Source organism: Aedes aegypti, chromosome 2 (assembly GCF_002204515.2).
Source record: "Aedes aegypti strain LVP_AGWG chromosome 2, AaegL5.0 Primary Assembly, whole genome shotgun sequence".
Taxonomy (NCBI): domain Eukaryota; kingdom Metazoa; phylum Arthropoda; class Insecta; order Diptera; family Culicidae; genus Aedes; species Aedes aegypti.
The window spans coordinates 297,163,153-297,187,689 of NC_035108.1; the positions used below are offsets into that span (position 1 = coordinate 297,163,153).

Sequence of the window (24,537 nt, forward strand, 5' to 3'; positions counted from 1 at the left end):
GTTATCAAATGATGATAACCAGGTAACAAGATTTGTTATCATTTTGCTATTCAACTTTGCTCGGGATAACGCGCCCAGTCTAGCGTATTGGGAGCCGTGGGAACGAAGCCCACCAGAACGATTCCATTATTTTTTACAATTTTACCTCTCAATTTGTCCAAATTGACTTTTGTGTCATGCAACCTTTGTGGCGTAAATTTTCAAGTTTTATTCAAAGGGCCAACTTAGTTTGCATGTCATTTGGATATGTAAAACTGTTTTACATCTGCATCAAGTGTTTATGCATGGGAAACGTATTTATTTTAACAGAAATAAATTAAATCCAATCGGTTTATTCATACAACCGTTACAATATGTCATGCAGAGAAAATGAATCCATCAGACTTTTTTTCAATTTTTTTTTTCAATTTCTGAGCTAAAAGCGAAACGTCGAAAGACAAAATGTTGAAAGCGGTGAATTTTCAACAATGTTTACCAGACTTCTTTCTTGACATCGGTATCGAATACGTATAGGTATGAATAAGGTCTGGCACTAATGAATAAATTATTCTTTCGGAACAATTTCAATTTCTTTCTATTCGACGTTTTGTCGATTTGACGTTTTGGCATTCGTCTTCAATCGTATGTTAATGGCGGGGGCACAAAAAAATAAAAACCAGTGTGAGCATTTCTTTTGTCCTTAAGAAAGATTTTCTCTACATTTTGACATGTTCATTGACTTGGTTATGCTGTGCAAACCATAAATTAGGACATAAAACCAAAATCACTCCCTTTAAGGGTCTAAAACAGTGGTCCTCAGCCTAACTGGTTGTGCGGGCCACCATTTTGCTCTTATAACACGTCGCGGGCCACAAGATGTAAATATATAAGTCCGATCGAAACGACTCATTAAAATTACTGTCGACAAAAAAAAAATCGCTTAGCACGACTCATTCAGTCGAGTTTTTCGACATATGTTACTCAACTTGAATAGGTATCTATTGGGATCGACCTGAAACCAGGGACGAAAAAATCATGCTCACTATACTCAATTCACTGAATTTATGCCACCATCAAAGTAACCGCACCACCACCAATATGATTGTACCAATGAAGATGGCACAAAAGTAGATGGGCAAAACAAACAATGATGCCCGTATGTCGTTGGTGTTTTTGATTATCAGAAGCAAAAGAGTGTCAGTTTTAGAAAATTGGTTACCAATGAGGTTCAAATTAATTAAAAACTATGCTGTTATACGGGTAATGAACGATCCGTTGCACGGAATCGATTATATTGACGCGTCTTTAGTGTGTCTCGTGCAAAAGTTACAACTTCCCGAAGCGGAATGTAAAAAAGTCAAGCTGGTCAGAATGAATATCATTTTTTGTTTCCGATTATCAAAAAGCGGTTGAGTAGCAGCAGGTTAAAAGGAAACTGACTATCTTGCGCAAACGCTTTGCCAATCTTTGTTGTGTTGTCAAGGTGAGGATAAAAACAAATAAAACTCAACGAAGATTCTACCCAGCAAGTATCAATGTAGGCGAGGGTAGATTGAGTATTTTCGTCCCTGCCTGAAACGAGACTCGACAACACGTATTTAAATTTCGTGCCAAAATGAACCAGCCTCTGATTCGTCCGCCAGACAGCGTTACCAGCAATGATTATTGTTTAGTTTAGCTTCAGCACCTTCTGTGCTCAGCTTTTTTTTCTCTTCTTTTCAATTTTCAATGATGTGTACCAGTTTTCTTACAACACAAGGATCATACAAAAGAGGAAAACTAATAAGAAGCCAGGTGTAACATCTTGTTTTATAGGGCGACAGGTGATTTCTGGAACATGCATGCGTATTGTGTCTGACAGTTACTAGCGGTTTCAATAATCTTTCCAAATAACACTGATGTCCCTGGATTCTCGTGCAAACATAAATGTCAAAAATTATAGGATTTCCGAAAGTGAAACATCATGATCATAATCACTTCAATACCGATTCAAGAGACAAGGCGGGTGGATTATTTCTTTAAAGATGAGAATGGATTTGATAAACTTTTAATATTATCAGCATCTTTTTATACAAAAATTGTACAGTTAACTCTTCTTTACTCGATATTCCGTATCTCGATATCGAGTTAGAGAACCATAATAAAAGTTAGTATTCATGGCTACCTCGATGGTCCCTTGGATCGCAGTTACACTGGTTTTGTGTTCTGTAAATCGATACCTCCCTTATTCGATGGTCCCTTCAATATCGAGTAAAGGAGAGATGACTGTAACATTATAATAATGACAACAATTAACCTCCATATAATAGAATAAACCTTTCTTACTTGAACTTTGAAAACTGCGCTACTAGAACGTTGGAAACTTTGGTGTTTTGAAGAAACGATGATATCAAACTTGGAGAAACTTTGGGTCATCGAACAAACTCCAGAAATAATAATACGTATCATTTTCCCTTCGTTTCTTGATAACCATTTCACTGCTTAATGCATGAGAAAGAGAAAATCTGGAAAATAACTTTTTAACTTCTGAAATCACAAGATGCGGGCCGCACTACCTCAATATTCGAAATCACTCCGCGGGCCGCACAAAACTTTGCTGAGGGCCGCATGCGGCCCGCGGGCCGCAGTTTGGTGACCACTGGTCTAAAATACGACAGTTAACTTCTTGTTCTTGGCATTAACGTTTCCACAGGTACTGAGTCGGCTACTCAGCGTAGTATTCTAAGAGCACACTATGGGGGATCAGGCGAGTATAAATCGAAAAAAAATGTTTCCTAAATATTTTTTTGTTATTTTCTACTTATTACAAACAACATTATTAAGAAGAATCCAAAATTTTAAGATGCTACTTGCTTTAGTTTCTGAGATACACAGAATCAAAGTAAAAAATGAACGCAAAATTTGCACTTTTCGGCGAAAAAAAAACTTTTTCTTCAAGTTTTTTAAACAATTACATGTTTCATTATTGCACTTCATCTAAATACGTTCCCATCAAGGTTTTAACATAAGCTTTCTGTTGGACTATTAAAATATTGGCATATTACTAATAAAAAAAATAAAAACGAAATAAATTTATTTTTTTTGAAAATAATGCCAAATTTCAACTTTGATAGTCAAGAACTTTTTTTCCTCGCATTTCTGTTAAGATAGAAACCAATCTTGAAACTTCCACAAACATGCCCCTCAAATAAACCTTGCAAAAAATTGCAACTTTGAATGTTATATCATTTTTAATGTTTTTTGTCAGTACATATATAAGATTCCTTCCACATTAAGGCGAAGTAGGCCGTCATTAAAAATTGTACGCACCGTTGATGATTGTTGCTGATTCATCTCACGATTTTGAATAAAAAAAATAGTTGGTTTTGCACTGACACACCTGAAAAAGTATCAGCATATCTTATGTATGTTGGCGCGTACAGTTATACATTTTCAAGTCAATATAAACTATCAAGAATTAGTTTTATCACTTTGAAAGTGCACGCAGCAAAGCCATCATTGCTGCCAAAACGAATGACGGGCTACTTCGCCTTAAAAAAGTTTACAGATGGTCAGAATCTCGTTGTTCTTAGTTGGCCTACAAGTTTTTGATTTATTTCATATCAATATTTTATTTTGTCCTAAGGGTAGCCATCTTAAGGATAGGGTGGCCAGTAAACATGGTTTTAGGAAATATGTATTGAAGCTATTTTTAAACTAAAGACAGTAAATGCATGGTTTCGTTACTTGTTTATTCATAGCCACGACCACCTCCGCCGCCATGAGATTCGGAATAATATTTCTCCATTAGGTATCTAGGAAACATCAATCGCTCTTTGTTGAGCACAAACGAAAATATGCTTGTTTGATTTCTTCGACAACAGCTTCGACAACAGCTACCTAAAACTGGCAATTGAATTTTATTATGAGTAGAGCATTTCAATGTCAGTGCTTTTGAAAATGATGCTATTGTTGAACAACTTTTCCTAGTTGTTGTTGTGTGAGCACCATCCAAAACAATGATAAGTGAAGCTATGGATAATCGCGCTGTTATTTCTCTTTTTGATGTAAAATTAAATCATATGGAGAATGTTGAAAATGCTTCCAAACATATTTGTGTCAATTATGGAAAAGCAGAAGATGATTACGAAGACTTAAAAGCTATATAAACTGGAATGTTGGAAGCTTAACATATTAAAGATTTATTGCAAGGTTACATAATATTCTGAAAGCAATCAACTGTTAAGAGCCAATAAACCCACAAAAATTTGATGAGTATTGTAAAGCTACTTACCAACAATATTTCAATTTGTATAGTTGGTATAAAATTCCTACAACTGTTCATAAAGTTCTGGCTCATGCTGGTGGAATAATAATTCACTCACCTGCACTTTTAGTTTCACTGACTGAAGAAACTTCTGGATGCCAGCAGAAACTTTTGGAAAAAAAAAATGAGAACCACCATTTAAGAAAACGATCTAGAGAGGCCAACTTGCACGACGTTTTTCTTTGGACGTTTTGGAGTTGTGCGAAACTTTATGATATTCGAGGATTCTAAATGCGATTTATCTGGTGACACCTTAGATGAATGAATCATGGCTTATTTTCATCGTTTTTTTAAATTCAAAAAATGCTTATTGTTACCACTATCTCCCCCCTCCAAAACAAAAACTCTACATGGAATGAATAGAAACACAACCATTCTGTATAATACTTCTAAATTTTGCAAGGAGGGGGGGGGGGGGGTAGTAGTGGGGTGTCCCGTAATACTCATATTTTACAAAGTTAGATTATACCTTGCTTTGCTGATTATACCTATATTTGTTGTTAAATGAAAAAAACGCTTTAAAACTAAAAAATTATTTTTGACCGCCCTGTTCTATGGGTTTAATGGGGTGGGGTGTATTAACCAGAGTCACCCTAAGTGACATTTTGATCGAGTTTGAGTAACTGTTATACTGTTTTCGAGTTTTCACGGTATTTTAAGGTTATTTTTTTGTCCAACAGAAAAAAATAACCACCTCTTTTATTTTTCATAAGCAGATTTTTGTTACCTACACCCCTTTGGCCCTCCGTCTTGTATTTTTTTATTTTTTTAAGTATTTTAAGTACATTATAACCTTATTCTTTAAATGTAAGATAATTCAACATCATGAGTTAACATTCTGCATACTTACAAACCAATTCACAATAGGATCCTTAAGCCCTGTCCCAATATCAATACCGAACGCTTAAGCTTAGACCAGAAACAAACCTTTGAAATGTTTTTGTTGGGATAAGTCCAAAAATCAATGTTTACTTTTTTTTAATATTTTGTTTCATCCCCAAGTTTAAACTCAAATTTTGTGTGTATTTTGTTTTCCGTGTCCCTCTCAAAATGTCAGACAGGTACAACCCCAGTGTTTAAACTATAATCCCTGTTGAGTTTTTGTCGACTAAGTGAACGTTAAACATGATCAACTGTGTCATGGTTCATATTTGGACTCATTTTTTGAATTAAAGTTTAAATATTATATAGCCGATATTTGAGCGGGTAAAATTGCTAAAGTAGTTGCAAGAACATGCTCTTTCGTGCTATCAAATAAAAACAAGATTTCATTGAAAATTTTAGGACCCTATTCTGGGCACATTTAAACAAAACAAATAGATTTCAACATTTTTATTCACATTGACATTAATTATGCAACTGATTTTTATAATATATTACAATACTTTGGTGGTCTTCCGGAAAAACTTCTATACAGCAGTATCAAAACAATAAAAATCAAAATCATTATTGGAGCAGCCACCAACCAAACTGTGCTATCACTTCTGATTTCTTGCCAAGTGACGTCCGGATCATTTCCATAGGGATGCATGCTTCCTCTTCGAAAACCACTTCCACCCTGTGGATCCGTCAACATCTGCGCTTCCACATTACTGAATTTAACGCGAGGCACATCATGGCTTGGCACCGATTCAACATGTTTAGTAACAACAGTGCCACCCACTGGAATTACTCTCGCTTGGGTTCTATCAATGATCCAATCCTGTTGCTGCATTATATCGAGAAAAAGCGCTGTCCCGTTAAACCACTCTCGTTCTCCTGTCATCAAACTTAATCCGCGTAGCCTTGCATCACAAACCAGCAATGAGCCTTTCCGTCTGAAGTGTTGTGATTCTTCATGTCCAGTATCAGTTCCGGTGCATATCAGAGCTTCCAGTAGCGGTACATTATTAGCATCGGTTCGCGAACAATAAGTCATGTTAATATGCGATGGGTTTTGATCCTTGAGTATCGGTTTCGATATGTGTCTTCCAGTAGAAACGGTTGCCTGCCAACCGCATATTGTGCACACTGAACTCTCAATCGGATTATAATCATTCGCCAACTGAAGCGGTGCAAACCCATCTGAGAAATTTAAACTCTCATTCAATCGTAGCACAGCCAAATTATTGATTCCCCCGCCTGGAGTATATTGCGGATGGAGCCACAAGGCTGCAACGCTGCGAGCTATCGGATGTGGTTGGTTCGCACCGGATATGCTGCTTAGAAGAACTCGAAACTCGGCAGCATCACGAATGACATCTCCACGATAAACACACTCAGCCATCGTCAGCACGTCTTGACCGGTTATCAAAGCACCATCACACAAGTATTCATCGTGATCTGCGCCTATTAATTGGATTGAAATTGCGTATGAACATTGTTGGCCTTCAACTAGAGCGAGCGTTGCAAGTATCAGACACGTCAAAATTGCTCCGATGTGTGACATTGCAGCTGACAACGTCTAAATCGTTGATGCAGAACCCTACAAAACCGAAAGGCTGACGATAGCTGACGCAGTTGACGAAGACCGAGAATGTCCACGGTACGATGATGACTGGGCCGTTACCATCGTTGAAAAGTGACCTTTCCAGCCTCTCTAGTGGACGTCGAATTCATTCAATTAGAATTAGAAGTCAATTCGATTAAATTTTGCGTACGCATGTTCGTGCCTACCTCCTATACGCGTAGGCATGGCCAACGGTAGACCAAATCACTTTCGATATACGACGGAGGTCTATTGCATCAAAGTCAATTTCTCTTCTACCGAGTTTTACTTGTCAATTGAAATAAAGCTTGTACGTGGCTGCATAGCATTGAACGCTCAATTTCAATGTGATTAAATTCAAACACGCATTCTTCGAAAAAATCGTGTAATTTTGTGTCATATAAGACCGACATATTAAAGCAAGTAAAATGACATAAAATTTCGTTAGAATTCATTTTACACTCGTGGTTTTATGAGCAAAACTAGTGATTTTACTAGTGTCAATGTTGTGTGCTATAAATTTTGAATATGACGTAATTGATAATTGCATATCAACATAACCTCAAACATTCCAAGGGATTTCCCACAATCATTTATTTCGGAAACTGATTTTGAGTAATAATGAACACTTAAGTCAAATTTTCACATCGTATTTTATTCTTCGAAACTATAATTTACAAATAATTTCATTCAAACGATTGATTGCTGTATCGCCGGGTGCAAGAGAAACATCTTCCTTGAAATCGATCAAGCAGCAGCTGCATGCCACCACGGGCACAATGATATATAAAAATTACTAAACACTCTTTTATATTTCTTATGCACTGCATTCACTTAACACTTGCCAAGTTAAAGAACATTTTAATTGCACTGAATTGATAGTCATACCAAAGTTTTGACTCGAAATCTAAACATTACTTGGCTCATACAGGTTTTGTTTTACTCCGATTGCGTTTGACGTTCAACAAATGTGCTGCGGTGCATTATGTCATCGTTCGAGTAATTTTAAATCATTATGCTGAAAAATCAAGTCCAGTAACAAAATACTGCAATGCATGTCTCAAAATGGAACTGAATTTATGTGGTTTCATGTTTACGTCATCGTTGATTTTATAATGTTTCAGATTTCAATTTGTGTCATGATCAATAACGTCAATATAGACGTCACCTTCAAAAATGAGATTTTTTTAGTGTGCGTGTCAAACATAAGAAATGCATGACTTGAATAATGGAGACGCATGGTATCTTAATGATTTATAAACGCACACTCGTAAAACACACACACGTTGAAACAAAAATTAGGATAAATTGCCAATTATTGCACAGTTAAGAAAGCAGCGTCAATAATTTGGTTATCAAATATATCAGAATCCCTTAAAGTTAAACTGAATTTCGCCCAAAACCAGAAAAAATATATTCTGAAATCAAATTTCCCATCGATTCTTTAATTGATTTGATTAAATTTTTTCGTCATTCACAAACCTTTGTCAAAACCCAATTGCTGCACACTTCGAAAACATCCGCATCCTAATATTGCACACATACAGCCATCTCTCCCTTATCGATATTGAAGGGACCATCGAGTTAGGGAGGTATCGAGTTACAGAACACAACACCAGTGCAACTGCGATCCAAGGGACCATCGAGTTCCCAGACAACCAGAAATCGCATGAAAGTTCACGTTACAACTCGTTTATTCATACTAATTACATCAAACCCGCAAAATACCGTGGATAAACTCGTCAGATTGATGACCTTCCTCGCATAAAACACTTCTTTTCTGAGTTCACTTGTACATTTTGTTTCGTCTCGTACACCCGTACAAACAAAATCGGATCACTCCGTAGCAGCTGTCAAATCAACATTTGTTATCATAAGTTAAGTCGGATAAGATCACAGGTTAGTTCGGTAGAAAATTTATAGACTCGCAATGTATGTTATTATTCATCACATAATGTATGCACGCATATCGCCTCCACTTTTGTACGTAGAAGGCCTTTTTGCGACATCTTATAAGTGAAATGTTGCACATACAAAGCCTCCAGGTGATTGCGTTATACATACATTTTGGTTGTCTGGGTTAGCCATGAAAACCAACTTTTACTATGGTTCTCTAACTCGATATTGAGATACGGAATTTCGAGTAAGGGAGAGTTAACTCATTTTGTGAGTTAACTGTATTTAACATTCCAACGAGTAACTGTATAACATTCCAAACAATAAATTTCACGAATCACGATGACTTTGCATGATAAGGCCGGAACAAATTAGAAATTTTAATTCTGTCAACCCCCCCTTCAAATTTTTCAAAAAGGCTGAGGGGAGAAATAAATAAAATGATTTATTTTCTGCATTGGTTTTCACTATTTTGCGTGTATTTTGCTAGTTTTGTATTTCGTCCTTAAGATATTACATTAGCTAACTTACTTTACTTTTATCGGCTCTACGTCCTTCAAGACATGACCTGCGCCACAATGTTACGCCAACTAACTCGGTCCATGGCTGCTAAACTCCAATTCCTCGATCGCCCACACTTCCAAGATCCTGCTCCACTTGGTCAAACCACCTAGCTCGTTGCGCTCCCCTTCGTCTTGTACCGGCCGGATTTGAGTTGAACACCATTTTTGCGGGATTGTTGTCCGGAATTCTCACAACATGTCCCGCCCATCGTACCCTTCCAGCTTTGGTGACTTTCGTGATACTGGGTTCACCGTAGAGTTGCGCAAGCTCGTGGTTCATTCTTCTCCTCCATACGCCGTTCTCACATACTCCGCCGAAGATTGTCCTAAGCACACGTCGTTCAAAAACTCTTAGCGCTTGCAGGTCCTCTTCGAGCATTGTCCACGTCTCATGCCCGTAGAGGACTACCGGTCTTATTAGCGTCTTATACATGGTACACTTAGTACGGAAGTGAAGTTTACCAGACCGCAAGGTCTTATGGAGTCCATAGTAAGCACGACTTCCGGCAATGATACGTCTTCGAACTTCTTTGCTGCAGTTGTTATCCGACGTTATCAGACAAAATAGTCCACCACCTCGAACTCATCCCCGTCGATCGTCACGCGTCTGCCTATGCGAGCTCTATCGCGCTCGGTTCCTCCAGCCAGCAGATATTCTTCGACGTATTTACCTTCAATCCAACCCCATCTGCTTCACGTTTCAGCTTGGTATACTGTTCAGCAACCACCTGGAACGTTCTTCCGACAATGTCTATTAGCCTGGGACACGGTTATATGAAAAATTTAGATTCTTGCTCCAGTCCACTTTTTGGATTGCATTTAGGTCCCATTTCCCAAATTTCTGCTTGATCGGTGAAACTATATTTTATCGCCAGCCGTTCAAAGTTTGTATGCGTTTTACTATGGGAAAACTTACTTTTGCAAAGAAAAATCGTCAGAGGTCGCCCATTGACCTCTATAAAAATTCTGAACACACTTCTCGATAGGTATTTCTACGATGAACAACATTGCCGAAGACCGCAAAGCAATCCGATGCTTGTGAAAAAAAAGTTATTCAGCATAGACTATTCGGAAATTTTGCCCGATTTTGTTATTATTGTTATTCCTTTACGTGTTAATCAACGTTGTCTTGCCAATAGGTTTTCATTGAATAACTTTTTTTACAAGTGTTGGATTGTTTCGCGGTCTTCGGAAATATTCTACAACGTAAAAGTATCTATCTAGGTCTGTGTTCAGAATTTTTATAGAGGTCAAGGGACGACCTCTGGCGGTTTTTCTTTGCAAAAGTAAGTTTTCCCATAGTAAACCCCATACAAACTTTGAATGGCTGGCGCTAAAATATAGTTTCTCCGATCGAGCTGAAATTTTGCACAGTTGTTGTGGGACCTAAATGCAATCCAAAAAGTGGCCTGGAGCGTGAATCTAAATATTGTCCCAAACTAATGTCCATGTCGTCAGCGAAACAAATGAACTGGCTGGATTTATTGAAGATCGTGCCCCGCATGTTGAAGCCCACCCGTTTCATAACACCTTCTAGCGCAATATTGAACAGGAGGCAGGAAAGACCATCACCTTGCCGAAGTCCTTTGCATGTTTCAAACGGGTCCGATAATGCACCCGATATCTTCAAACAGCACTGTACACTATCCATCGTTGCTTTGATCAGCCTAGTCAGTTTCCCGGGAAAATCATTCTCGTCCCTAATTTTCCATAGCTCTTCGATTACATCAGCTAATAGGTGTTATTAGTTTATAAGTCCTAAATCTGTTTGTTAATGCCAATTGGTTTGGGACTTTTCTTGAACGTTTTTCTTTTAGAATAATGTTTACGCCATTTTTACTGTAGCAGTGCAGCTTTAGAGAATAGAATATTTTAGTGATTTCCATGAATTATCATATCTATAAACCTTCAAAGTACATCTTGTCAAATCAATACATTAATTGGTTCTTAGTATTTATTTGAATGCATGTTTTCCTATGGGATTCTCATTCTTCTGGATGTATAAATATTGAATGCGTAATCATCTACAAGCTGCGTATCAAATGTGTTACTATACCTTGCCTTCATTGCGTTATAAATCTATTTTTCGTTAAAGAATAGAATCATATTTATGGAGAAAATTGCTCTATAAATATAAAAACTGAATGTAGAATAAGTGCATGATGCTTTTCGGGACACATTATCTCACATTCGCTAAGGTTTGCAAAGAACATGGCACAAGTGGGTGTAGAATGGCAATATTTCTCACAGTGCCAATTTCATTCAAAACTAGTGATTTTTTTTACATTCAGGAGAATATAACATACATGTTATAACAAATTAAAACAATGTAAGTTTAATTTCAAGTTCTTAGTACAACAGTTTAGTAATGTTGTTAATATTATAACTAATTTAAACACATTTTGAAAATTATTCTGATTGATTTTATCAATCTAGTATTTTTTGTCACCAAAACCCATGATTATGGGTAAAAACCTGGAGATTTTTGCTATGAAAAATGTTATATGTACGATCAATGTTATGAGAAGTAAAAAATGACGTGATAATACTTCAAAAAATTTTGATTGGCGGGTACCTATATGTTGCAAAAACATAGTTTTGCAGAATATTAGAAAGAAAGAAATTTACCTAAATTTCCATTTTATTATTTTTTGTTCCCCCCTCGACATATTTTGATGGAAAGTGACAAAAGTAAATTTTAAGATTTGTTCCGGCCTAATTTGATGAAATAATGATATTATCAAAGGAAAAGCCAAAACTGCATTTTGCTCTGTCAGTTTTGTTTATATTCTGTTACAATGGGCATTGCATACCTCGCGGCGTTTACTCCATAGCCAATAGATTAGGCTACAGCTGCTGGCGGTGCGCCAGTTATTGAACGCTTTAAAATTCACAAAGAAAAACCACTTTTCCGCGCATTATGAAACCATAACATTAATCTCCGTTTTCGTTGAAAAAATATTAAAACCTTTTTGATTTGACTTCGCTAGAAACTTCTTTGCGGGAAATATTTGAGTCATGGTGTAACAATTTGAGTGCTAATTAAATAGCGCTGCACACGATTGTTTAATTTCGCTTTAAGTACATGATTTTGAACTTTTTAATGACAAACAAACTGCTGGTAGCTGAAATGAAGTATTCATCAGTGTTAGTGTCAGATTTTTCACTTTTAGAACGCACATCGGTATTAGGTATGGCTACAACAGGGAAGAGGGGTTTCGAAAACCTTCCAAAAAATGCTACGTCCTTTATGGACCCTGCTTTATATGAAACATTTCTAAGTGGAAGGAAATTGATGCTGATACTTGAAGTGACGAACCATGTAGTTATACATTATTAACATAGTAACGAACTGTGTAGTTATACATAATTAACATATTTGAAATAAAAGAATGAAACGAGCACACCAATTGATCCTCCATGTCTGACTCAGCAGGCATAAACACTTTTAGCTTGAGCTTCACGAAGCACTACCGATCATAACGCGCGAGCATTAGCATGAGCATAAGCATAGATGACCGTACAATTCATAGTTGCTATTCCGTGATTGACCAGAACAATCGAAGTTGCACAGAAATTGAATCAATGGGTCTTGGGATAACCTAACCATTCTCAATGTGCACAAATCGAGAGCTCAATATTTGAAAGTCAATAACAGCGTCCTTATGGTTATCAGGGAAGGAATCTTGGTTAGACAATCATTGTTACTAGAGACTTCTGCATCTCCACAGGTGTCATGGAAAGGATATTGGGTTAGTGGGATCTGGGATTCACCAATGGTTGGTGATGCGATCCATGACATATACACGCCTAACCAGATTCGCGAAATTAATCGTTAATCGCATTGTACACCTAACAAGTGTTCATCGCTCGCCCTCGTAAGAGCAAGCGACACGATCAGTAGATTAAACAATACTATGCCCCAAAACTTTGATATATATACCAACTGCAACCGATAGCTAGTACTTGTTTTGAAAATAAAAATTATTATTTTTTGGTACAGCAAGCATTAATATTCAAGTTTTCTTCGAAAAAAAAAAAAACTATCAAAGTTACCCCGTTTTAGGTAACTACTAGTTCAATACAGTTGAGTAGGCTGGGTCCGACTAAGGGGATTTTTACTTGGTAGCGGAACGTTCAGCGTTTGTAGAGGCGACTGTAGTAAAGTCAGCTTTCTTACTTATAAGTAAACCCGATGTTTCCCGCTACAATTTTTGCATGCAGTTTGCCACATGAATGGCAACTGTACAAAAGAATTGAAAATTACTCACTGCATCTTACCAGGCCTTTCCTTCACTGTAGAATATAGGTCAGTACCTGGGAGGGAGAAACCGATACGAAATTTCTGTACGTCATAGTGAGCCGAGATTCTGATGTCACGAACTGTCACTGTGAGCCCGGATCTCAAACAATGGACAATCTTGGAAAAAGTGCGTAATTGATCAAAACATTTTTTGGCATTTCATCAAATGTGACAAAAAATCGATTGATAAGCTATTCATGCCTATTCAAAAGTAATGTCACGATATCACCTTTTATTCTGATTGAATTTAAAGTACTTAAATACGCATCATTTTACTTTTTCTAATAAAAACAAAAATGAAATGCATAGAAAACTTTGGCCCTTTTTTAATGTTTGTCCGAAAAGGTGGAAGGTACACAACAAAAGAAGCGATTTTCATCAAGTCTGCCTTGATTGTCGTTGGCAAGCTAGAGTTTTCTTGCAGTTTGAAAAAAATCATGTCATATTTCGTGTGTAGTATCGGTGCCTCCCTCCCAGATCAGTACCTGGGAGGGAGAAACCAATACAAAATTTCTGTACGTCATAGTGAGCCGGGATTCCGCTGTCACGAACTGTCACTGTGAGCCCAGATCTCAAACATTGGACTAACATGGAAAAAGCGCGTAACTGATTAAAACACATTTTCGCATTTCATCAAAAGTGACAAAAATAGAATGAAAATCAATTCATGCACACAATCCAAGTAATGTTACGTGAGCACCTAGAATCGGATTGAATATAAAGCATTGAAAAACGCATCGTTTTACTTTTTCCAATAAAAATGAATATTTAGTGCATAGAAAACTGTGGCCCTTTTTCCATGTTTGTCAGGAAAAATCGAAAGTACACAACAAAAGAAAACTAGTGATTTTCCCAAGCCTGCCTTGATTGTTGTTGGCAAGCTGGAGTTATCTTGCAGTTCAAACAAACATTGTTCTATATTTCGTGTGTATCGGTGCCTCCCTCCCAGGTCAGTACTAATGGGAATGTAAAAATTTGTGACAGCCTTCTACTGTGGGAGTATCACAGCCTACTTGATTGAAAAGTACTGAGCCTATACTACGCATGGATGGCTACGTGGGTTTTCTTGTACCTATGTAACTTGTTGTGATCCTAAAATCAGATTAAAATGGATTTTTTCGTAATTACAAATAATGTTTCAATGTAATTACAAATAATGTTTCACTGTAATTCAACTCGTAGCAAAATTCGATTTTTCCAGCATTCGTCGTATGGTCAACAAGAAAAAGTTATTTATGTACAAGTTTAATAAAAACATGTGCATAACTAACTTTTTCTTGTTGACCACTTTACAACGTGATTCTACAGAAAAAAAAATCCGTTCTCGTATCCGTGAACAGCAGACGTGAACTCGTCAACAAGCAAAATACACCGTGAACTAGATCATGTTTATGCGTAAACATGATGGTAGTTCATGGTGTATTTTTGACAGTTCACGTTTTCCAGAATTCTTTTTTGAGCGTGTCGTTTATGAGTTTGCTCATCAACCAGTTTATGCCTTTAACGGAAACTTACCAAATCAATTAGACAACCTGACTCAACAAAATACCTATATCAACCAGGAAAATCAGTTTCTTTTGAAACTCAATTGCTAGACAACCCGCATTTACAGCGCTCACTTCACAGCAGCCTTTGCTGAAACTGTTCCAACAAAATTAGTTTCTTTTTCTCATACGCTTTTTCCACAACGTCCTTTTCAACTTGCTATCAAAAACCTCCTTCAATCGTTAATGAAGTGTATCTTTGCTCTTATCCCATCTTTTCTTGACAGAACGTCTTCGCAGAGTGTGCTGTTTGAAGCGACCCATCTATCTTAACGTATATTACGTCGTACATTTCCCGGTTGAAAAATCTGTCTGGCAGAGTGACACCTGCCACCAGTGAAGGCAAAGGACCCTCATTTCCCGGTGCTAAATCCGTACCGTTAAAAAGGTTGGCGGTAAATTTTTAATAATCACACCGGGAACGTCTCAATCCTTCGCAGTCAAAAGCCCGGAACCGAAAAGATGGCAAGTTTGGTACAACCGTCGACGGCAAGGTCGCAACAGGTGCTCCAACAGCAGCAGCAGCAAATCGCTATCGAGATAGCAGCCGATCCGGTTCCACATCCTCCGCAGCAAATCCACCATCAGGAGCTTCAGGCCCATGCCTTGCTAGCCCAATGCCAACAGCAGCAGCCACAGTCTTTGCCGACGCCGAACGTTGACATCGTATTGCGGGAGTCCACCCGCGCCAACCTGATCAGTCGCAAGAAATCATCCACCACCGGGGAGCACCGAAGAAGTGGCAAGTCCAAGGACGACAAGAACGAGGGAAAATCCGTCTACCGAAAGTTCTTCAAGCGCATCAAGACGATACTGGATGGAGCGGACCCCACGACGAGCAGCAGTGAGTATTTTGCTATGTGATTGCAACAACTTTTTAAACACAGACATAGAACATTGTAGACATTGACGTTGTCAGAGGGCGTGGCCCCCTAACCCCTTAGTTGGCGAAAAAATCCAAATAACAGATTTGGCATGAACAGTGATGTATACATTCGAAATTTTACGCGACGTTCGTTTCGCTCCCATGGTGAGCAGTAAAATTATTTCTTTACACTCATCCGCTACCCTCACAAACAGCAAGAGCGGTAGAATGACCATCGAGAAAAAAATCAACTGTGGAATGAATGTTGTCTCACACGATGACATTTTCGTAAATCATGAGTTTTGTTTAGTTAGATACGATATTATACTTGAATCTGACACACATACTATACTATGAAAGCAGCAGTCATAAGAATTACGATAGAAATGAAGAAAATAGTCTCGTTTTCTAATAACGCCATCGTCCCATTGTATGCAGCTGAAACAATTCATTTTTTCGTACGTTCGTTTGATCGTTCGTGTTGTGAATGTTGAAGGCGTTGAATGTCAACGAAAACGTGTCGAGTACCGTGATTACTAACAACATTGGGTACGAAGAAAATATTTTTTTTATATTTTTTAAGATTGCAGCTTTATGTATATGCTATGCTTAATATCCAATCGCAAATTCTTCTACAGTGCTCATATATCTTCTGAACAGGCAATATTGCTGCGTCTGGCGCGAAAGATAGCATACATAAATCATGGCTACTATGTTTTACTGCATATATATAGTGATGCCTGCAGATCAGCCCAATTAGTATTGCCAAAGTTTTACAACTCACATAAAAATCAATAACTAATTACTGAGGCGTCCGATTTGAAAACGGTCTTCGGCAAAGTTGTAGCTGATGAATGTTTCTCACAGTGCCAACGTAGTTATAATCCCAAAGAGCACACGGGCAAACACTATGACCAATTGAATGATTTGCTTGCTTTTCCCATAGTAAATGCCATATAAACTTTGAAGGGCTTGTGCAGTTTCAATTTTCATCCGAATGAGCTCAAATTTTGGGAGGACACTCAGAATTTGATCTTGAATCGAATGAGCGGTGTGGAGCAAAAAGGATTTTTTGGACCACTCTAATGCTTATACTTTGTTTTCAAAAATTGCAGCATTATAGGGCTGTTTAAACTTCCAAAAAGTTTTATAATTATATTTCCCAAAGACATTGAATGATTATGTTAAGAACTGCCAATCGGACACCACTGTACTAGGTGTTGATTTAAAGGTGGCCCAAAGACGATGTAGGATTGTATGGAAATAACTATGGGGAAATTTTGAAAAATTTTATAAACATGTTTTTTTTTCTTCTTAGCAATGGGGGGATAATCTGCTCAACAGACTCCCGGACCCCGAAGGTCCAGGAGTGTGGGATTGGGGACCGTTTACAACATGCAAAGCAGCAGACAGGACTACATCCCCGACCCACTAAACCAATAAAGTTTGCAAACAATAATTCGAAACATATTCTGAATTTTTGTGACTCTTCCAAGTATTCGTCTAACAGTTCCACTGGAACTTTGATGAATTTAATCATGAGCACCTCAGGGTTTTCCTCATGAGCTACTATCGCGATCCGCGACACTATTATATCGTGCTACGCGAACGATGTGCAACACGATTGATCCGGCTCACGCCACCCGTCTCGGCAGGAGCAAATATCGCGGCCAAACGATCAAGCACTACCCATGAGCACCTCAGGGATTTTCTTTAGGCAATTTTTTTTTCAGTAGTATCAAAAGAATCATCTGAGAAATATTCATGGAGTTCCCCAGAGGAATTTTTAAGAACTTCCACAAGCAATCATAACATGATTTTTCCGAATTTATTTTGTTTTACTTATATTACGTTTTTGTTTAAGAATTCTTCTAGAAACTGATCCAGTAATTTGTTCAAAAGCTCCTTTTCTGGTATTGTTCCAATAGTTTTGTGTTGATTTCCTCCAGAATTTTTACGGACATTTTTTCATAATTTGACTGAAGAATTCATTCAGTCATTTCCCCAGGAATTCATGTAATAATTTGTGAAATCCTTGGAAAATTTCAAAGTAAATCATCTTGGCAATTCATGGAGGAATCTTTGTTAAAACTTCTGGAAAAGTATAACTTCATGACTTATTTAGGGCATTAATACTTTTGATAATATACTTAGAAATTTTGAATCCAGAATATATGGAAGGAATGCTAGAAAATTTGATGTTTGAATTTCCGCGAAAGTAGCCAAACTTTGTAACCACAGGGTAGCTCAACGCTCTGAGCCAAAAAGAATACTTCTTAGGTTTTTTTGGAACCTCTGAAGCGCGAGAACCCAATAATTATCACAAAAATAAAATTTCACTTGTATCCGTCTTTTGTATAACATATTAACAGCTATGGTAAAAATTAGCTTTGAGTGTTTTCGCTGTATCGTGCAAAGTTTCACTACACGGAGGAATCAGACTACCAAACAAAAAGTTCTTTTTACTCAAATTTGAGGAAACTGCATTTAGTTCTTACCTGTTATGTTGTCAAAAACAGAGAAAGACACACCGACCCAGCAACGAATGTCCGTGGAATAAGCCAAATTGGGGTTCTTTCAAGTTTTCCTGCTTTTTCCGCTGTCGTGAAACGAAAACTAAATACTGACAGCTATATAGCCAGTTAGCCCAAATTTAGGTTATGGGGATTTTTTTTTTATTTCCATACGGGTTTGGGCCGATAGGTCTCAGATTTTCATGAAACTTTTTCCACAGACAGGGCTCATCAATGTATGAATAAAAAAAATTGAGAAAAAATCAGGGTCGCCTATTTTCCCGGAAAACTCAGTTGATTTTTTTTGTTTTCCCCTGACACTACTTACTTTGGAAAATCATAACTCAAGAACGAAGCATCACAGAAACAAAGTTTTTTTTTATGAAAATGAAAGCAAATTTTCTCAGGAATAAAAAAAATATTATCTGGAAAAAGTTTTCCACAAAATTTTCTACCGTTGAGAAAATTCGTAAAGAAAAGCCGGAAAAACTATGATCCAACTCCTAGAAAATTTTCAAAAAATATGTTTGAGAAGATAATTTCATAAGCTTTAATCGCTGAAATTTTTGAAATATACTTTTTTTCGTTTTTGAGTTATGGCCAATTTTGTAAAAAATGTGCAAATGTGCCATTTTGAGCCTTTTCTTTGAAAAATCATAACTCAAGAAAGAAGCATCGTAGAAACAAAGTTTTTATTATAAAAATGAAAGCAAATTTTCTCAGAAATAAAAAAAAATACTGGAAACAGTTTTCCACAAAATTTTCCACCGTTGAGAAAATTCGTAAAGAAAAGCCGGAAAAACTATGTTCCAATTAGTGGAAAACTTTAAAAAATATATTTTTGAGAAAATAATTTCATAAGCTTTAATCGCTGAAATTTTTGATACGTACTTTTTTTTTCGTTTTTGAGTTATGGCCAATTTTGTGGAAAATGACCATATAAGCCTTTTCTTTGAAAACCCATATTTCAATCGAAGCATCGGAAAAACAAAGATTTTTTATCAAAGCAATTGCAAATTTTCTAAAACATCTGAAAAAAAGATATGGGATTGGTTTTGATGCAGTATAAGTCGAAATGGGTGATATTTTTCATGAAAAATTACAACGCTAAGAAAAACTGAAAAAAAAAACTGTTTCTGCCTCAATTTTTCATTACACTGAAAAGGGATTCTTTCTTTTCTATGGAACAAATAAGATTATTATAATTATTTTTTTTAATTTTATTTATTCAATTATTCAGTATATAACTTTCATTTTCGGTTGGTAAATGGCTGGGCATGGCGTACCATTGGTACCTCGCGTACCTGAAGGAATAAAATAGACCCCTTTGTGCGGTCCTTAGCCTCTTGCCCAGCAACTCCTATCCCTACCTCCTCGCGGTACTGGCCGGGGTACGAGTAACCTTAGGGAAGATCGGGTAACCAACCCCCGGTGGGAACTTCGGTCGTATGCTGACAGGGAAGGGGGGGTTTGCATTTGCTTTTGCTTATGCAAACCTTGAGCGTCTGTACTCCATGTTAGGAGCGGCTCACAACAGCGTCTGTTCCCCATGTCAGGGGCGGCTGATCATCGTCCGAGTGCCAGAGAAGGACTCTAAGCTAAACTGCGCACTATGGTCCTCCGAACATTTAGGGGGAATGGTCCTCCGGAAATCTAGGGGGTTGGTGTCAGGCCCTGCAAGCCAGCCGTAAAAACATCAAGCAACGAATAATCAACGAGAGAATACGAACCGGGACAATCGGCGAAGACCACAGCGACGTAAAGGGACTAGCGATTGGAAGCTCGGTACGTGGAACTGTAAGTCTCTCAACTTCATCGGGAGCACACGCATACTCGCCGACGTGCTGAAGGACCGTGGATTCGGCATCGTAGCGTTGCAGGAAGTGTGTTGGAAGGGATCAATGGTGCGAACGTTTAGAGGTAACCATACCATCTACCAGAGTTGCGGCAATACACATGAGCTGGGAACAGCTTTTATAGTGATGGGTGATATGCAGAGGCGCGTGATCGGGTGGTGGCCGATCAATGAGAGAATGTGCAAGTTGAGGATCAAAGGCCGGTTCTTCAACTTCAGCATAATAAACGTGCACAGCCCACACTCCGGAAGCACTGATGATGATAAAGACGCTTTTTACGCGCAGCTCGAACGCGAGTACGACAGCTGCCCAAGCCACGACGTCAAAATCATCATAGGAGATCTAAACGCTCAGGTTGGCCAGGAGGAGGAGTTCAGACCGACGATTGGAAAGTTCAGCGCCCACCGGCTGACGAACGAAAACGGCCTACGACTAATTGATTTTGCCGCCTCCAAAAATATGGCCATTCGTAGCACCTACTTCCAGCACAGCCTTCCGTACCGATACACCTGGAGATCACCACAGCAGACAGAATCGCAAATCGACCACGTTCTGATTGATGGTCGGCACTTCTCCGACATTATCGACGTCAGGACCTATCGTGGCGCTAACATCGACTCTGACCACTATCTGGTGATGGTCAAACTGCGCCCAAAACTCTCCGTCGTTAACAACGTACGGTACCGACGGCCGCCCCGGTATGACCTAGAGCGGCTCAAGCAACCGGATGTCGCAGCGGCATACGCGCAGCAACTCGAGGCTGCATTACCGGAAGAGGGTGAGCTGGACGAAGCCCCTCTTGAAGACTGCTGGAGAACAGTAAAAGCAGCCATCAACGATGCAGCTGAGAGCAACGTCGGGTACGTAGGACGGAGTCGACGGAACGATTGGTTCGACGAGGAGTGCCAGGAGGTTTTGGAGGAGAAGAATGCAGCGCGGGCGGTCATGCTGCAGCAAGGGACCCGGCAGAACGTGGAACGCTATAAACGGAAACGGCAACAGCAGACCCGCCTCTTTCGGGAGAAAAAACGCCGCCTGGAGGAGACGGAGTGCGAGGAGATGGAACAGCTGTGCCGGTCTCAGGAAACGCGTAGGTTCTATCAGAAGCTCAACGCATCCCGCAACGGCTTCGTGCCGCGAGCCGAGATGTGCAGGGATAAGGATGGGAGCATTCTGACGGACGAGCGTGAGGTGATCGAAAGGTGGAAGCAGCACTTCGACGAGCACCTGAATGGTGCTGAGAGCACAGGCAATGAAGGACGGGACAACGGAGGAAATGCCTTCGTCAGTACTGCGGAAGATGGAAACCAACCAGCCCCCACTTTGAGGGAGGTTAAGGATGCCATTCACCAGCTCAAGAACAATAAAGCTGCTGGTAAGGATGGTATCGGAGCTGAACTCATAAAGATGGGTCCGGAAAGGCTGGCCATTTGTCTGCACCGGCTGATAGGCACAATCTGGGAAACAGAACAGCTACCGGAGGAGTGGAAGGAAGGGGTAATCTGCCCTATCTACAAGAAAGGCGACAAGTTAGATTGTGAGAACTTTCGAGCGATCACCATTCTAAATGCGGCCTACAAAGTACTATCCCAGATCATCTTCCGTCGTCTGTCACCTGTAGTAAACGAGTTCGTGGGAAGTTATCAAGCCGGCTTCGTTGACGGCCGATCGACAACGGACCAGATCTTTACTGTACGGCAAATCCTCCAAAAATGTCGTGAATACCAGGTCCCAACGCATCACCTTTTCATTGATTTCAAGGCGGCATACGACAGTATCGACCGCGTAGAGCTATGGAAAATCATGGACGAGAACAGCTTTCCCGGGAAGCTCACGAGACTGATAAGAGCAACGATGGAAGGTGTGCAAAATTGTGTGAAGGTTTCAGGCGAACACTCCAGTTCGTTTGGATCCCACCGGGGACTACGACAAGGTGATGGACTTTCGTGCCTGTTGTTCAATATTGCGCTAGAAGGTGTTATGCGGAGAGCCGGGCTTAACAGCCGGGGTACGATTTTTACGAGATCCAGTCAATTTGTTTGCTTCGCGGATGATATGGACATCGTCGGCCGAACATTTGAAAAGGTGGCAGACCTGTACACCCGCCTGAAACGCGAGGCAGCAAAAGTTGGACTGGTGGTGAATGCGGCCAAGACAAAGTACATGCTAGCTGGTGGGGCCGAGCGCGACAGGGCTCGCCTAGGTAGCAGTGTTACGATAGACGGGGATACGTTCGAGGTGGTCGACGAGTTCGTCTACCTTGGATCCTTGCTGACGGCTGACAATAACGTTAGCCGTGAAATACGGAGGCGCATCATCAGTGGAAGTCGGGCCTACTATGGCCTCCAGAAGAAGCTGCGGTCAAAAAAGATTCACGCCCGCACCAAATGTACCATGTACAAAACGCTCATAAGGCCGGTAGTCCTCTACGGGCATGAAACGTGGACGATGCTCGAGGAGGACTTGCAAGCACTTGGAGTTTTCGAACGTCGGGTGCTTAGGACGATCTTCGGCGGTGTGCAGGAGAACGGTGTGTGGCGGCGAAGGATGAACCACGAGCTCGCCCAACTCTACGGCGAACCCAGTATCCAGAAGGTGGCCAAAGCTGGAAGGATACGATGGGCAGGGCATGTTGCAAGAATGCCGGACAGCAACCCTGCAAAGATAGTATTCGCTTCGGATCCGGTTGGTACAAGAAGGCGTGGAGCGCAGCGAGCTAGGTGGGCGGATCAAGTGCGTATCGATTTGGCGAGCGTGGGGCAGAACCGAGGATGGAGAGATGCGGCCACGAACCGAGTATTGTGGCGTGAAATTGTTGATTCAGTGTTATCTGTGTAGATGTTAACTAAATAAATGAAATGAACTTTCATTTTCATCTTAATACTATCTATTTTTTCAACCGGGAAGATTGTCTTTGGTTGCTAACACTAGAAGATTTTCGTTTCTTTGTATTTTTAAGAACAAAGCATGCTGTATTTTCTTGGTTTTCATGTGCATCTGAGAATTCACTAGCAAAAATGCTTCATTCGTCTTTTGGTATGAATGAATGATATTTTTTTGTTCCAGGAATTGGAACAAGGTTAGAAAATCTTTCCTGAAGCAAATTTTCAGGCTCTGATTAGTCATTTTCAGTTGCATAGATAAATTCCCCATCTTTTTTTTTAAATAATAATAATAATCTTATTTGTATTATTTTTTTTAAATCCCTGAAAAAATTTGCTTTCATTTTAATTAAAAAACTTTGTTTCTACGATGCTGCTTTCTTGAGTTATGATTTTTCAAAGAAAAGGCTCAAAATGGCACATTTGCACATTTTTTACAAAATTGGCCATAACTCAAAAACGAAAAAAAGTACATATCAAAAATTTCAGCGATTGAAGCTTATGAAATTATTTTCTCAAAAATATATTTTTGAAAGTTTTCCACTAATTGGAACATAATTTTTCCGGCTTTTCGTTACAAATTTTATCAACGGATGATTTTTCAAAGTAAGTAGTGTCAGAGGAAAACAAAAAAATCCAACTAAGTTTTCCGGGAAAATAAGCGGCCCTGAATTTTTCTCAATTTTTTTTATTCATATATTGATGAGCCCTGCCTGTGAAAAAAGTTTCATGAAAATCTGAGACCCTTCCGCCCACTTTGTACGGAAATAAAAAAAATCCCCTTATCTCGCGGAAAAGCGGAATTGAACAAAAGTCAAAATTAGGTTAATTTGTAACTTCGTGTATACTTTTTTCATACACGGAGACGGGACTTTTGTTTTTTTTTTTCAACGTAATTCTGTAGCTGAGCCCAATTACTTAATGCTGGCTAAGTTTCCAATGTCCCCAGTAGGTCGTTTTCCTTTAATTCCATTTGAAAAATTTATTTATTTATTTAAAATAATATTTATTTGAAATATACTCACCTTTGGGTTTATTTAAGGCACAATGATTTTTTTCAATTCAAAGATTAGAAAATTTGCTGTTACTGGAAAAAGTTGGAGTGTGATAAGAATAAAACGTCGATCGCGTTCAATGGTTGAAGTAAGACTGATTATTACTAATTTTAAATGTGGTGCCGTGCGCACCAAAGAATCTGGGAATCGCTGACTAAGGTGTCGGATGACAGCCACTTACTTGTTCTTCGTTGGTGCCAGTGCAACACAGGAATCGTTGAATCTAAGGTGTCGGGTGACACCCACTCAGACGTCTAAGTTGCGTCGCCTCGCAACTGCTTCCAGGGATTTCAGGCGGTTTAGGTTCT

At 39.1% G+C, this 24,537-nt stretch overlaps 1 protein-coding gene across 2 annotated transcripts in view; it reads left to right on the top strand.

Moving 5' to 3' along the window:
- Nucleotides 1-24,537, top strand: part of LOC5571682 (Kv channel-interacting protein 4) — a 341,315-nt gene that overhangs the window by 196,424 nt on the left and 120,354 nt on the right. For both annotated transcript variants that reach the window (XM_021845470.1, XM_021845471.1), the window contains exon 3: nt 15,286-15,902. In XM_021845470.1, coding sequence (XP_021701162.1) covers nt 15,521-15,902 — 382 coding nt within the window. In that variant the 5' untranslated portion in view covers nt 15,286-15,520. The remainder of the gene's footprint in view (nt 1-15,285; nt 15,903-24,537) is intronic.